The sequence below is a fragment of the Oncorhynchus nerka genome, linkage group LG20 (genome assembly GCF_034236695.1).
Source record: "Oncorhynchus nerka isolate Pitt River linkage group LG20, Oner_Uvic_2.0, whole genome shotgun sequence".
Taxonomy (NCBI): Eukaryota; Metazoa; Chordata; class Actinopteri; order Salmoniformes; family Salmonidae; genus Oncorhynchus; species Oncorhynchus nerka.
The window spans coordinates 75,882,951-75,899,486 of NC_088415.1; the positions used below are offsets into that span (position 1 = coordinate 75,882,951).

The 16,536-nt window shown below is 44.1% G+C and overlaps 1 protein-coding gene across 3 annotated transcripts in view; it reads right to left on the reverse strand.

Moving 5' to 3' along the window:
* LOC115103142 (cyclin-Y-like) overlaps positions 1-16,536 on the reverse strand; it is a 39,210-nt gene extending 22,674 nt beyond the window's left edge. For 2 of the 3 annotated variants that reach the window (XM_029623843.2, XM_029623842.2), the window contains exons 1-2: positions 16,337-16,536; positions 15,962-16,145 (exon numbers count right to left, since the gene is read on the reverse strand). In XM_029623843.2, the coding sequence (XP_029479703.1) occupies positions 15,962-16,115 (154 nt within the window). In that variant the 5' untranslated portion in view covers positions 16,116-16,145; positions 16,337-16,536. Of the gene's footprint in view, positions 1-15,961 lie in introns of all 3 variants that reach the window. The other variant, XM_065005786.1, reaches the window with a different exon arrangement.

The following is a 16,536-nucleotide window of genomic DNA, read 5'->3' on the forward strand; positions in this document are numbered from 1 at the left end:
TCCAATAAAGTTGTAGAAACATCTCAATGATGATCAACCAAAATAGGATGCACCTGAGCACAATTTTGAGTCTCATATCAAAGGGTCTGAACACTTATGTAAATAAGGTGAGTGAGCGCGCGTGTTCAATGTAAGGACCAGTTGTGAAGTATTTTTGGCAAAGACTGAGATGTGCAATACAATTATTCATTACAGGGCGAACCACTGTAAAAGCTTCATTACATTTCTGTTTAAAAAAAAAAAAGGATTTATATGGTAAAATATAAATAGTAGGTCATTGAGGAAATGCATTTGACTGTGGAAGAGTAGTATGAATATCAGGAATGTAACGTTTATGGCCCAGGCATTAGTAGAGTATCTGAAAGTAGCTAAACTCCTGACAAAGATTAAGCCTAGTTCTGGACTAAGAAAAACTTTCAATGGAAAATGTATGTCTGGGAAATCAGCCCTGAGAGTGTTGACAATTAGTCCATGTTATTATTCAAAACAAGTATTATGACACAAAAACAATAGTTTGGCCTGAATAGTATGGTTCAACTGGTTTCAGTTATGTTCTCTTCATGAGATAGAGCGGTGTAAACCAAGGTGCTTTAAGCCAGTCAGTTACTCTGTCTTTGACATCCCATTCATTCAGAAAACACATGTACAGTGACCACCAGCTTACTGTACAGCTTAATGTAAACATGGTGTGTTTAGGTCAATTCATCACCTTGGTTAAAGGTGACACAGATACAGTATATTATAGAACATGTATGTATTTGGGACTTGTGGTGAACTGCAGCACTTATCGGGAGTCAACTGTGGAACATTAATGGAATTCACAGCCAGCACTGCTGGTAAACTTTAACAAAGATTTAGGGGCACCCTATTCCCTTTATAGTGCACTACTTTTGACTAGAGCCCTTATGACCAAGACCCATAGGGCTCTAGTCAAAAGTAGAGCATTATGCAGAGTTTCCATCTGCACAGTGTTTCTATCTGCACGGACCGACACACACGGACCGGCACACACGGACCGGCACACACGGACCGGCACACACGGACCGGCACACACGGACCGGCACACACGGACCGACACACACGGACCGGCACACACGGACCGGCACACACGGACCGGCACACACGGACCGGCACACACGGACCGGCACACACGGACCGACACACACGGACCGGCACACATGTCTCACTGGGCCATGGCCTCGGTGGACCTGCTCTGACTTGGGGGTCAAGTAACTGGACCTGGCAACTGGACCTGGCAACTGGACCTGGCAACTGGTACTTTTCAGCTTTCATTTACATAACAATGACTCACTGTGAACATGGGTTAACACCTTTCTAGAACTAAAACATCACAAAGCAACTATCTTGATGATGCAGGGGTTGTTTATTCTGCTCTTTGCCAATCCCCAGTAGTTTATTCTTCCCCAAGTCTTTAGTGTCCCACTCCTGATGGAAACAAAATAACACTAGAGCTAACATTAACATAAACACTGGTGACACACTGGTGCTGGGTAAATCTCAGGTGGAAAATCACCAAATATTATGTAGGGAATATGGTGCCATTTGGGATGCAGCCCATGTAAGTGAAGGCTATCGCCCGTAGCGTAGGCCTGCTGTTCTCTGATAGGCTTTATGAATTAAGAATGGGACCGTTAAACAGTGCTGTGAACAGAGAGAGAGAGACAGAGTGAGAGAGAGAGAGAGAGAGAGAGGGAGAGACAGAGAGCGAGACAGAGAGAGCGATCGAGACAGAGACAGAGAGAGAGAGGCAGAGAGTGTGTGAGAGAGAGAGAGAGAGAGAGAGGCAGAGAGTGAGAGAGAGAGAGACAGAGAGGCAGAGAGTGAGAGAGAGAGAGAGAGAGGCAGAGAGAGAGGGGCAGAGAGTGAGAGAGAGAGAGAGACAGAGAGAGAGGCAGAAAGAGAGGCAGAGAGAGAGAGAGAGAGAGACAGAGAGTGAGAGAGAGAGAGAGAGAGAGAGAGAGAGAGAGAGAGAGGCAGAGAGTGAGAGAGAGAGTGAGAGGCAGAGTGAGAGAGAGAGAGAGAGAGGCAGAGAGACAGAGAGAGAGACAGAGAGAGGCAAAAAGAGAGAGAGAGAGACAGAGAGACAGAGAGAGACAGAGAGAGAAAGACAGAGAGAGACAGAGAGAGAGAGAGAGACAGAGAGTGAGAGAGAGAGGCAGAGAGAGAGAGAGAGAGAGAGAGAGAGAGAGGCAATCCTCAATGATATGATCAAATATACAGACAACAAATTCCAATTGGCTATACTAAAACTCTTTAACATCATACTTAGCTCTGGCATCTTCCCCAATATTTGGAACCAAGGACTGATCACCCCAATCCACAAAAGTGGAGACAAATTTGACCCCAATAACTACCGTGGAATATGTGTCAACAGTAACCTTGGGAAAATCCTCTGCATTATTATTAACAGCAGACTCGTACATTTCCTCAATGAAAACAATGTACTGAGCAAATGTCAAATTGGCTTTTTACCAAATTACCGTACAACAGACCATGTATTCACCCTGCACACCCTAATTGACAACCAAACAAACCAAAACAAAGGCAAAGTCTTCTCATGCTTTGTTGATTTCAAAAAAGCCTTCGACTCAATCTGGCATGAGGGTCTGCTATACAAACTGATGGAAAGTGGTGTTGGGGGTAAAACATACGACATTATAAAATCCATGTACACAAACAACAAGTGTGCGGTTAAAATTGGCAAAAAACACACACATTTCTTCACACAGGGTCGTGGGGTTAGACAGGGATGCAGCTTAAGCCCCACCCTCTTCAACATATATATCAACGAATTGGCGCGGGCACTAGAAAAGTCTGTAGCACCCGGCCTCCCCCTGCTAGAATCCGAAGTCAAATGTCTGCTGTTTGCTGATGATCTGGTGCTTCTGTCACCAACCAAGGAGGGCCTACAGCAGCACCTAGATCTTATGCACAGATTCTGTCAGACCTGGGCCCTGACAGTAAATCTCAGTAAGACCAAAATAATGGTGTTCCAAAAAAGGACCACAAATACAAATTCCATCTAGACACTGTTGCCCTAGAGCACACAAAAAACTATACATACCTTGGCCTAAACATCAGCGCCACACGTAACTTCCACAAAGCTGTGAACGATCTGAGAGACAAGGCAAGAAGGGCATTCATTGCCATCAAAAGAAACATACATTTCAACATACCAATTAGGATTTGGCTAAAAATACTTGAATCAGTCATAGAGCCCATTGCCCTTTATGGTTGTGAGGTCTGGGGTCCGCTCACCAACCAAGACTTCACAAAATGGGACAAACACCAAATTGAGACTCTGCACGCAGAATTCTGCAAAAATATCCTCCGTGTACAACGTAAAACACCAAATAATGCATGCAGAGCAGAATTAGGCCGATACCCACTAATGATCAAAATCCAGAAAAGAGCCGTTAAATTCTACAACCACCTAAAAGGAAGCGATTCACAAACCTTCCATAACAAAGCCATCACCTACAGAGAGATGAACCTGGAGAAGAGTCCCCTAAGCAAGCTGGTCCTGGGGCTCTGTCCACAAACACAAACACACCCTACAGAGCCCCAGGACAACAGCACAATTAGACCCAACCAAATCATGAGAAAACAAAAAGATAATTACTTAACACATTGGAAAGAATTAACAAAAAACAGAGCAAACTAGAATGCTATTTGGCCCTACACAGAGAGTACACAGCGGCAGAATACCTGACCACTGTGACTGACCCAAAATTAAGGAAAGCTTTGACTATGTACAGACTCAGTGAGCATAGCCTTGCTATTGAGAAAGGCCGCCGTAGGCAGACATGGCTCTCAAGAGAAGACAGGCTATGTGCTCACTGCCCACAAAATGAGGTGGAAACTGAGCTGCACTTCCTAACCTCCTGCCCAATGTACGACCATATTAGAGAGACATATTTCCCCCAGATTACACAGATCCACAAAGAATTCGAAAACAAATCCAATTTTGAAAAACTCCCATATCTTTTGGGTGAAATTCCACAGTGTGCCATCACAGCAGCAAGATTTGTGACCTGTTGCCACGAGAAAAGGGCAACCAGTGAAGAACAAACACCATTGTAAATACAACCCATATTTATGCTTATTTATTTTATCTTGTGTCCTTTAACTATTTGTACATTGTATATATATATATATAATATGACATTTGTAATGTCTTTACTGTTTTGAAACTTCTGTATGTGTAATGTTTACTGTTAATTTTTGTTGTTTTTCACTTTATATATTCACTTTGTATGTTGTCTACCTCACTTGCTTTGGCAATGTTAACACATGTTTCCCATGCCAATAAAGCCCTTGAATTGAATTGAATTGAATGAGAGAGAGAGAGAGAGAGAGGCAGAGAGTGAGAGAGAGAGTGAGAGGCAGAGAGTGAGAGAGAGAGAGAGAGAGAGAGAGGCAGAGAGCGAGAGAGAGAGAGAGAGAGAGACAGAGAGAGACAGAGAGACAGAGAGAGAGAGAGACAGAGAGAGAGACAGAGAGAGAGAGACAGAGAGCGACAGAGAGAGAGAGACAGAGAGTGACAGAGAGACAGAGAGAGACAGAGAGAGACAGAGAGAGACAGAGAGAGGCAGAGAGAGAGAGAGAGAGAGAGAGAGAGAGAGAGAGAGAGGCAGAGAGCGAGGCAGAGAGCGAGGCATAAAGGAGGAAAGATCAGAGGCTGGGGCTACCACAACACAGGCCACATATCACAGTCACATGTTTGTTTGGAGACACTGGATGCCTGCTGGTGACTAGTGACAGGTGACTGGGGCATGCAGGAGGGAGGGGGCCATTTTTGTTGTTGTTTCTGTTAGATTTAACAACAGGGATTGAATAGATTTAAGGATTCACTACAGCAACAACACATTTAGATTTGGTTTAGTTTTCAGTTTGAGAATATCGGTATGAAGATAATGGGAGAATGATAGAGTAGTCCATTTTTTTTTAAAAGCTGTAAAATAATTCCATATGATTTGCGAAATGTCTTAAGTGTAAGGCAACGCTAGAAAATCCCTGAAGAAATAACAACACTTGTTTCCGCTGCTCTCTGTCTCTGTTGCATTTGATACTCCTCCTAAGGATCTAGTCTGGTGATGTCAACATAAGTATTTACAGTGTTGACCAGATGACTACTGGCTGCCATTCTTTTGTGTGGCTCTCACTACGCTAAAAGGATTCTCTTAATATTACTGACTGATAGTTGCTGCAACTACTTTGCACATAAATGCATCTTTGTGTCAACTGAACAGAATGACACTTCCTTTATAAACTCCTAACCCAAAGCAAAACATGCAAATGTCAGAAGAGAGAGAATGAACAAAAACAGCTACTACTACCAAACGACTGTCTGTATCATCCATCCTGTCACTTAGCAAACACAGCCTGTGTCCAAAATAGCATCTTATCCCTTATATAGTGCACTACATTTGGCGAGGGCCCATAGGACTCTGGTCAGAAGTAGTGCTCTATAAAGGGAGTAGGGCGCCATTTTTGGATGCAGACCCCATCAGGCCGTTGTCTAATCTCCCTAATACTGTTCCAACAGACACCCCATTGTTGGGCTACAAAAGTTGACTGTAAGAGTGTAGTGGATGGTGGTGGGTCCTGTTTCGACAAAACGCTGAGCTGCGGAGCTCTGTCTAGGAGAGAAAGGCTCTGTGTCCCAAATGGCCCCCTATTCCTTATATAGTGCACTACTTTTGACCAGAGCCCTATGGGTGAGAAAAGTAGCACTGACAGGGCCAGACTGAGGCCAAAGCACCATTAGTCTTGTCAATCAGATATGTAACTAATTGCTTCAGTCTTCCCCTGAGAAGACTATTTCTCTGCAACTAAAGAATCCAAGAATCTTACTCAACACCAGAAAGGGATGTCAACTCAGATTTGTATAATAGCATTATTTGCATAATGGCAAGTGAAAATCAGATTGGCAGTAAATGATTTCCTCTGAGCACGTTATTGAAGGCCAATGACACCAATGCTTCTAAATGGGTTATTCATGTGATGAGATGCTCACTGATGGGAATAAATGACTCTCCTTTTACTGGTCAATAAATCAACTAACCACCTCGCGTACTCCTGCCAAGGCTTAATCTGCTAGAAATGATTCATTAGCAGTAAGTGGGAATTTAACTTCTCTCCTGCCTGCAAACTTTGGACATTTCTTTTTGGACAGACACCTTCAATGGTTTAAGGCTAATTCCAGGTACAGAGATGATTGGTTTGTGATTACAGTCAAAATTTTATGTAAAAATGCTTCCCTTTTCCTCTCTTCAAAACCACCAGTATTAATAGGAAATAGGACAGCGTCTAAGCATGTCTACATCATTTCAGGCCGGTGTCTACAGACAGAGAAGTAGGAAGGAGGAGACAGGAGGGGAGGAATAGGGAGCGAGTGATGGAAGAGAAGAAGAAACAGAAATGGAGTTGAAAGTGGTGGAAAATGTATGAAAGAACAGTGAGATTGTCTGTCCTCCGTTTCTCCTACTGTATCAAACTGTACCATAACAGCTAACTTGTACAGTTGAAGTCGAAAGTTTACCTACACTTAGGTTGGAGTCATTAAAACATGTTTTTCAACCACTCCACAAATGTCTTGTTAACCAACTATAGTTTTGGCAAGTCGGTTAGGACATCTACTTTGTGTATGACACAAGTCATTTATCCAACAATTGTTTACAGACAGATTATTTAATTTATAATTCACTACTTATAATTCACTGTATCACAATTCCAGGGGGTCAGAGGTTTACATACATTAAGTTGACTGTGCCTTTAAACAGCTAGAAAAATTCCATAAAATGATGGCATGGCTTTAGAAGCTTATGATAGGCTAATTGGCATAATTTGAGTCAATTGGAGGTGTACCTGTGGATGAATTTCAAGTCCTACCTTCAAACTCAGTGCCTCTTTGCTTGACATCATGGGAAAATCAAAAGAAATCAGCCAAGACCTCCAAAAAATAATTGTAGACCTCCCCAAGTCTGGTTCATCCTTGGGAGCAATTTCCAAATGCCTGAAGGTACCACGTCCATCTGTACAAACAATAGTACGCAAGTATAAACACCATGGGACCACACAGCCATCATAACGCTCAGGAAGGAGACGCGTTCTGTCTCCTAGAGATGAACGTACTTTGGTACGAAAAGTGCAAATCAATCCCAGAACAACAGCAAAGGACCTTGTGAAGATGCTGGAGGAAACGGGTACAAAAGTATCTATATCCACCGTAAAATGAGTCCTATATCGACATAATCTAAAAGGCTGCTCAGCAAGGAAGAAGCCACTGCTCCAAAACTGCCATACAAAAAGCCAGACTATGGTTTGCAACTGCACATGGGGACAAAGATTGTACTTTTTGGAGAAATGTCCTCTGGTCTGATGAAACAAAAATAGAACTGTTTGGCCATAATGACCATCGTTATGTTTGGAGGAAAAAGGGGGAGGCTTGCAAGAAGAACACCATCCCAACCGTGAAGCACGGGGGTGGCAGCATCATGTTGTGGGGGTGCTTTGCAGCAGGAGGGACTGGTGTACTTTACAAAATATATGGCATCATGAGGTAGGAAAATTACGTGGATATATTGAAGCAACATCTCAAGACATCAGTCAGGAAGTTAAAGCTTGTTCGCAAATGGGTCTTCCAAATGGACAATGACCCCAAGTATACTTCCAAAGTAGTGGCAAAATGGCTTAAGGACAACAAAGTCAAGGTATCGGAGTGGCCAACACAAAGCCCTGACCTCAATCCTATAGAAAATGTGTGAGCACAACTGAAAAAGCATGTGCGAGCAAGGAGGCCTACAAACCTGACTCAGTTACACCAGCTCTGTCAGGAGGAATGGGCCAAAATTCACCCAACTTATTCTGGGAAGCTTGTGGATGTCTACCCAAAACGTTTGACCCAAGTTAAACAATTTAAAGGCAATGCTACCAAATACTAATTGAGAGTATGTAAACTTCTGACCCACTAGGAATGTGATGAAAGAAATAAAAGCTGAAATAAATCATTCTCTCTACTATTATTCTGACATTTAATATTAAATGTGAAATAAAGTGGTGATCCTGACTGACCTAAGACAGGAAATTATTACTAGGATTAAATGTCAGGAATTGTGAAAAACCTGAGTTTAAATGTATTTGGCTAATGTGTATGTAAACTCCCGACTTCAGCTGTATATCTCAACAGAGCTGAAGCACACAGAGCTTGTGATACATTACAAGACATTTTCTTCAAGGCATGAGCAGTGAGCACCATCTTATATCTGATAATAAACCAGTCTATTTGACATATGTAGGCAGTGATAAATGTAAGAGAGAATAAAGACAGTTGAGGAAAGGGTTTGTAGTTTTACTTCCTGTTGACTTCTCCATGTACAATGCACACGCTGTTGACATGGGGGGAGAGAATAGCATGGCAAGGGACTCATGCAGAGTCATAATAATATATAGACCGTTTCTGACCATATAATCAATAAAGGATGTTCCTTCTGCACCAAATCATTAGTGCAATGAATGGTATCTAGCCACTACATTGATACATACAAAGGAGAGGACATGTTCAGAACACCTTCAGAAGGCTACAGGAGTTCTCCCCCATTACATTCAAGATGATATCACTCATCATCAATTACTTCCAAGTAATGAGCTATAAGTCGACTTCAAAGCACCCAGCATGTTAGGTCAGTGCGTCCCAAATGGCACCCTATTCCCTATATATTGTGCTACATTTGACCAGAGCCCTATGGGGAATAGGGTTCCATTTGGGACGCAAGCCGTGTCTTAGCTCACCCAACCCTGAGAGCCCATTATGGACTTAATAACAAGATACCATTACACAAACCCCACAGAGAGAAGAGAGGAGAGACTCCCTGCATCTATAAACTTAAATAGGAGCGTCAGCTGATGCCTGCCTGGCGCCCTGGTCTGCAGAATGAGCAATCATCTTAAGGCAGGATTCAGGAACACAGTAAGCTTTGTGTGACAGAGAGAACATAAGACTGCGTTGTCCCCCCCCCATCTCCCATCTCCCTCTGAGTGTCTATTTCTTTGTGACCATCTCTCTCTCTCTCCCTACCTCTTTCTCTCTCTCTTTCTCTACAAAATAAGTTTTCGCTCAAAGATATTATTCAAATTTTAACTAGAGAGAAATTATATTTATTCTAGGATATTTCCTGAATATAGGACACGGGATCGTTGGTATTGAACATGTTGTCTTCTATACTCAAGTAATGAGAAAAAAGGGCCTTGCCAGTCGGCACCATTCTCAACAGAATAATTGTGTCCCAAATGGCATCCTATTCTCTATACATTGAACTACTTTTGACCAGAGCCCAGACACTTGTGAAAGGTAGTGCACTATAAGGGGTGCGTACTGGTGGCAGAGAAGTCAGGGGCAGGAGAGCAAAAACTGTGTTACAATGGTGCAGTATAAAAATCACTGTAAACAGAACAATCAATAGAATGAGTACAAAACCCGTGGCACACCAGAATAACGTGCACAAGCACTTACAATGAACAATTCTGGACAAGGACATGGGGGGGACAGAGGGTTAAATACACAACATGGAATTATGGAATTGAAACCAGGTGTGTGGGAAGACAAGACAAATGGAAAATGAAAAGTGGATCGATGATGGCTAGAAGACCGGCGACGCCGACCGCCAAATGCCGCCCGAACAAGGAGAGGAACCAACTTCGGCGGAAGTCTTGACAGCACTATAAAGGGAATGGGGTACCATTTGTCATGTGCACATGTGAGGCAGATCCACCCAGAAGTCATCTCTGACAGGCAGGCTGCTTTCTTCAAAAGCAGCCTGCCTGCCTGGCCCGTCAGTCTGAAATCTAATCTTAGTATCAGCCAAGAGATCAGTTCATACAGGGCAAGCATGGGGTTTGAAATAGTGTCGTGATGACCCCTGCTTAAAAACACAGGATTGGAGAGAGTCACTTTAGGAAAGGGCCACAAAGCCATAAGTGGGATGTGACATGACCCAGGCTGCCTGGGTCAGACATCACATAACCCAGGCTGCCTGGGTCAGACATCACATAACCCAGGCTGCCCGGGTCAGACATCACATGACCCAGGCTGTTCGAGGCAGACATCACATAACCCAGGCTGCCCGAGTCAGACATCACATAACCCAGGCTGCCCGAGTCAGACATCACATGACCCAGACTGCCCGGGTCAGACATCACATAACCCAGGCTGCCCGGGTCAGACATCACATGACCCAGGCTGCTCGAGGCAGACATCACATAACCCAGGCTGCCCGAGTCAGACATCACATAACCCAGGCTACCCGAGTCAGACATCACATAACCCTGGCTGCCCGAGTCAGACATCACATAACCCAGACTGCCCGAGTCAGACATAACATAACCCAGACTGCCCGAGTCAGACATCACATAACCCAGACTGCCCGAGTCAGACATAACATAACCCAGACTGCCCGAGTCAGACATCACATAACCCAGACTGCCCGAGTCAGACATAACATAACCCAGACTGCCCGAGTCAGACATCACATAACCCAGGCTGCCCGAGTCAGACATCACATAACCCAGACTGCCCGAGTCAGACATAACATAACCCAGACTGCCCGAGTCAGACATCACATAACCCAGACTGCCCGAGTCAGACATCACATAACCCAGGCTGCCCGAGTCAGACATCACATAACCCAGGCTGCCCGAGTCAGACATCACATAACCCAGACTGCCCGAGTCAGACATAACATAACCCAGACTGCCCGGGTCAGACATCACATAACCCAGGCTGCCCGGGTCAGACATCACATAACCCAGACTGCCCGGGTCAGACATCACATAACCCAGGCTGCCCGGGTCAGACATCACATAACCCAGGCTGCCCGGGTCAGACATCACATAACCCAGACTGCCCGGGTCAGACATCACATAACCCAGACTGCCCGAGTCAGACATCACATAACCCAGACTGCCCGGGTCAGACATCACATAACCCAGGCTGCCCGGGTCAGACATCACATAACCCAGGCTGCCCGGGTCAGACATCACATAACCCAGACTGCCCGGGTCAGACATCACATAACCCAGACTGCCCGGGTCAGACATCACATAACCCAGGCTGCCCGGGTCAGACATCACATAACCCAGACTGCCTGGGTCAGACATCACATAACCCAGACTGCCCGGGTCAGACATCACATAACCCAGGCTGCCCGGGTCAGACATCACATAACCCAGGCTGCCCGGGTCAGACATAACATAACCCAGGCTGCCCGGGTCAGACATCACATAACCCAGGCTGCCCGGGTCAGACATCACATAACCCAGGCTGCCCGGGTCAGACATCACATAACCCAGGCTGCCCGGGTCAGACATAACATAACCCAGGCTGCCCGGGTCAGACATCACATAACCCAGGCTGCCCGGGTCAGACATCACATAACCCAGACTGCCCGGGTCAGACATCACATAACCCAGACTGCCCGGGTCAGACATCACATAACCCAGGCTGCCCGGGTCAGACATCACATAACCCAGACTGCCCGGGTCAGACATCACATAACCCAGACTGCCCGGGTCAGACATCACATAACCCAGGCTGCCCGGGTCAGACATCACATAACCCAGGCTGCCCGGGTCAGACATCACATAACCCAGACTGCCCGGGTCAGACATCACATAACCCAGACTGCCCGGGTCAGACATCACATAACCCAGGCTGCCCGGGTCAGACATCACATAACCCAGACTGCCCGGGTCAGACATCACATAACCCAGACTGCCCGGGTCAGACATCACATAACCCAGGCTGCCCGGGTCAGACATCACATAACCCAGGCTGCCCGGGTCAGACATCACATAACCCAGACTGCCCGGGTCAGACATCACATAACCCAGACTGCCCGAGTCAGACATCACATAACCCAGACTGCCCGGGTCAGACATCACATAACCCAGGCTGCCCGGGTCAGACTCAGGCTTCTCATTCAAACAGAACTAGACCCAACCTTATACAAACACAACTGTTATGGCTTGATGAAGTCTTCATAAGTCCTTTATAGACTAATTCTTCAGAAGTTGTAGGGTCGTTTCACGAAGAGTACAATTTAAGTGTCTGTGATATTTTAAGTAAAAATGTGCAGCACCAATATTAAATAAAACAATGGTGTTATACTAAATGAAGTTTACTAATTATACCACATGGAAATTCAATGAATCAATTTAGGCTTTTTTTTTTACACTTAACGCCAACATTTCTTCAAGTTATTACCATCATTGCAAAGCCCTAGTTATGTTCTTGCTTTGACAGTCATTTCTGAAGATAATTATTTATTTAATATTATTAGTGAATAATTTACATCTGTCCCTCATTTTAAGGTCAACCCTGATATGTGAACAGAACTCTCATTTTATTATGGTGAAACTACTCCATTTTAAATTATTTTTTCAAAAGAAAAATATTCAAATAATAGTGCAGAAGCTGGTTCTACTACTTTTAGCCATTTTCTGGTGTTGGAGCTGAGCGAGTCGAGCATAACACATCAACCCTGTTACCCATAGTTAGGCTAGAAATATTTTAACAATGTCATTTTTGGGGTGAAGCTTACATTCAATTGCTACTCCCGGTTGCCGCAACAAGCTTCCATCTCCCCCGTCACAAGGAGATTTATGGCTGATTATGATGAAAACCTCAATCCTGTTACCGTCAACCCTGTTAAGTTCAACCCTGTTACGGTCAACCCTGTTACGGTCAACCCCGTTACGGTCAACCCCGTTACGGTCAACCCCGTTACGGTCAACCCTGTTACGTTCAACCCTGTTACGGTCAACCCTGTTACGTTCAACCCTGTTACGGTCAACCCTGTTACGGTCAACCCCGTTACGGTCAACCCCGTTACGTTCAACCCCGTTACGGTCAACCCCGTTACGTTCAACCCCGTTACGGTCAACCCCGTTACGGTCAACCCCGTTACGGTCAACCCCGTTACGTTCAACCCCATTACGGTCAACCCTGTTACGGTCAACCCTGTTACTTTATTGCCACTTACTATTGTCACTTTTTTTATTCAACCCCTGGAGATGGGAAAACATGTTTTTTATGAAGTTGAACATGTGCTCATTACATCAGAATGTCATGTTTTTTTTACCAAGTTACACTACACAAAATGTACTCTATTCGTGGAACGACCCTGTAGTTCTTTTAAAAGAGGGACCCAGAACTATTTTGACAAGAGTATTCTAATAACAAATAGTGAGATTTAGTCCATGAGAGTCTTGGGGTTAACAGTCCATCCTTTCAGAAGTGAATAACCCTCTTTATAGTGTCTCATAAGACTCCCCATCTCTAAATGAAGGCATTAGTTTGTCTCTCTCAGTAGTGATTTGTCCCGCTGGGCATGTAATTTGCATCTACAGGTTTCAGCTGCTGCTGTGGTAAGACAGCTACAGATAACACACACACACACAACTGCTGTGGTAGGACAGCGACAGACAGCCCCCTGATCAGTCTGCTGTTCAGAAGCACATCGCCATCCTGTCTGTGACCTCACTCGCAGACCTCGTCCCAAATAGCACCCTATTCCCTATATAGTGCACTACTTTTGACCAGGGCTCTGGATGCTGTCTGACAGACACCCAACATTGTATAAGCTGCCTTAATTTAGCTGGAACCCAGGAAGAGGAGCTGCTGCTTTGGCAGCAGCTAATGGGGATCCATAATAAATACAAACACATTCACCAATACGCTCCTTTCAAATCACGAAATGAGCAGTCCCCAGTATCTCTCTCTCTCTGTCAGTCTCTCTTTAATCTCCCTCCCTCTATTTTTTTCCTCACCATCCATATGTGTAGTAGAGGGATACTCTGTGTCACATTGCTCTCGTCTTCAAGCTAAATCTCAAAAGCAGAGGTGTTGTGGTGGTGTTTCTAGGGACTCGCAAGGCTGCTCCAGAATAACATGCTGGGTGCATTAAACCCACACCACCAGATTATGGGTTTGCTGTTCTGTCCATTCCAGCTCTCAGAAGTAAGAGCCAAGGCAGAGTGAGACAGCCTATAATTAAAACTGTACAGACAGTCACAGCTTCTATCCACCACTGTAGGTTCACTGTGGCTTGGACATACCCCGTGTTTGAATTGGACCGGTACATACCGGTACCACCACCTCAAAATATTCTACTGCTTGAGTAACAGAATATCTTATAGAATATTGGATCAAATATTGTGGAGTACTGTCACCTAAATATATACAATACTGGGCTGGACACAAAGTGAGTACCGGCCTATATTTAAATCCACTTTAAGCACTGGAAAAACCCATAAGAAATACTGATGAATCTTCAGTGGCCTGATGTCGTGATAGGGAATGGAGGAAACCCCAATAGTAGTTGATGTCAAATGTGCAGACATTGCAGTTCATGGATTTTCAGACATGCGTGTTGCAGAGCAGACCTTACAATATTTCACTTCAGAGAATTTAATCTCTACATGAGTCGGTCCAGCTTGAGTAGGTTATACCCATTTACACTTTGAGAGTAAATGTATCAATTTTTAATATATGTTTCAATAAAGAGTGCTATACCATGCCACCGTTGGTGTGTCTTTCATGCTCCAAGTGAAAACAAAGAGAAACATTTATGAACAGGATGTTGTCTGCTCTGGTGCACCAAGGCTGTCCCCCAAATGGCACACTATTCCCTATAGTGCACCACTTTTGACCAGGACCTATAAAGGCTCAGTCTACGGTCAAAAGTAGTGCTCTTTAATGGGAATAGGGTGCTATTTGGGACAACCCATATTTCAACATGTCACATGGGACTGAGAGGCAGACTGGATGCCCATGCTGCCTGCCCCATGTATAGAAATACCTATGTAATAACATATGTAACAACATACATTCAGATAATCTGGCTGGCCTAATATATGCATTAAATCAATCACAGAGATCCATTGCCAGGGGGAGGAGAAAGCCTTGCTGATAGGAATATGCATTTATTATAAATTACCAATAAAGGTCCCACACTAGTAAATGTTGACGACATGCAGCCTGGTCTCATACACTAGATGTAACATAGTAAATATAAATCCTGGATACTAAAATTAGTATGGTATGTTACATTTGGTATGGTTATATAAGACAACTGGTTACTTAAGGCAAAAAAATTAAATCGGGTGGTTGATCAGGCATATAACACTAACGTCTAGCAACCCGAAGGTTGCGAGTTCGAATCTCATCAGTCAACTTTAGCATTTTTGCTAATTATCCAACATTACTTGTTGGTTATCACTGCATTGTCGGAACTAGAAGCACAAGCATTTCGCTACACTCGCATTAACATCTGCTAACCATGTGTATGTGACAAATAAAATTTGATTTGATTTGATTTGATTTACATACTACTTTTTAACTACTTTGCAACTACTTACTGTGTTAGCTAACCCTTACCCTAACATGAACCCTTTTAACTAACCCCTCATATAACCCTAACCTTAACCCTTTAGCTAAACCTTCTCCTAACCTAGCTAACGTTAGCCACCTAGCCAGAATTCCTAACATATCATACAAAATGGGTGATGGACATCTATAAATTAATGCATACTATATGAAACGTAAAATACTTTAAATGGAGTGTCTTGGTTTCCGTACAGAATAATACTGTAATGAAACAAGCAGGGAGCAGGTCTCGCGCTATCGACTGTGCCGCAAGGCAGAGTCCATTTCCGCGCTTATAAACCCAGGGTATTATAAACCCAGGGTCGTTACAATACGAAAACCCTGAGACCAGGTTGCAGCGACATGTTATATTTATAGCCTATTTGGCAAGCCAAACCAATAAAACATTCAGTGTGAACTTCAAAATGTTGAGTCGTGTTTCAAAACACTCACCACCATCACACGATAACATTAAACATTAATAGGTCTACATTAGGCAATTATTTTATACTTTACCGTCGACATTCTCTCGGTCGCTGATGTGCTGCAGGTTGCAGCCCGTATCCTCCCTACTCAACTCCGGTTCGGTGTTGTACGACTCCAGCCTCGAATGAGCATTTCTTCGGAGCTTCGGACTTGAAGACACACAGCAAGAGGTCGTGCTCCCCATCTTTCCAATGCGTTACAATGTTGCTATTACCTATTGGAAGAATGACACCCGTAGTTCAAATCGCTACTGAAGCGGGGAGGAGGATCAAAGCAACGAGGGTGAAACCACCGCCTCGACCAGCACATGAATAAAACTGTTATTGATAAATCCTCCAACAACATCTGCAACTAAGCAGAGAAATGTTTCGCATTTTACACTGTAAACTGTTTTAGCCAGCCTACCTTCTAAGTAAATCAATTAAGCTTCCACAGTCGGCCAAGACCACGCATTAACCACGCTTTTGAACATGACTAACGTTCATTTTTAAATCATCCATGCCTGATGAGGAGGAGACATCGTCGTTTTTATCAGTTGTGTAAAGGGAATGTAAATGGAGCTCTGCGATACACATGATCGTGAAGGCAACACAGTTGTAGCTTGA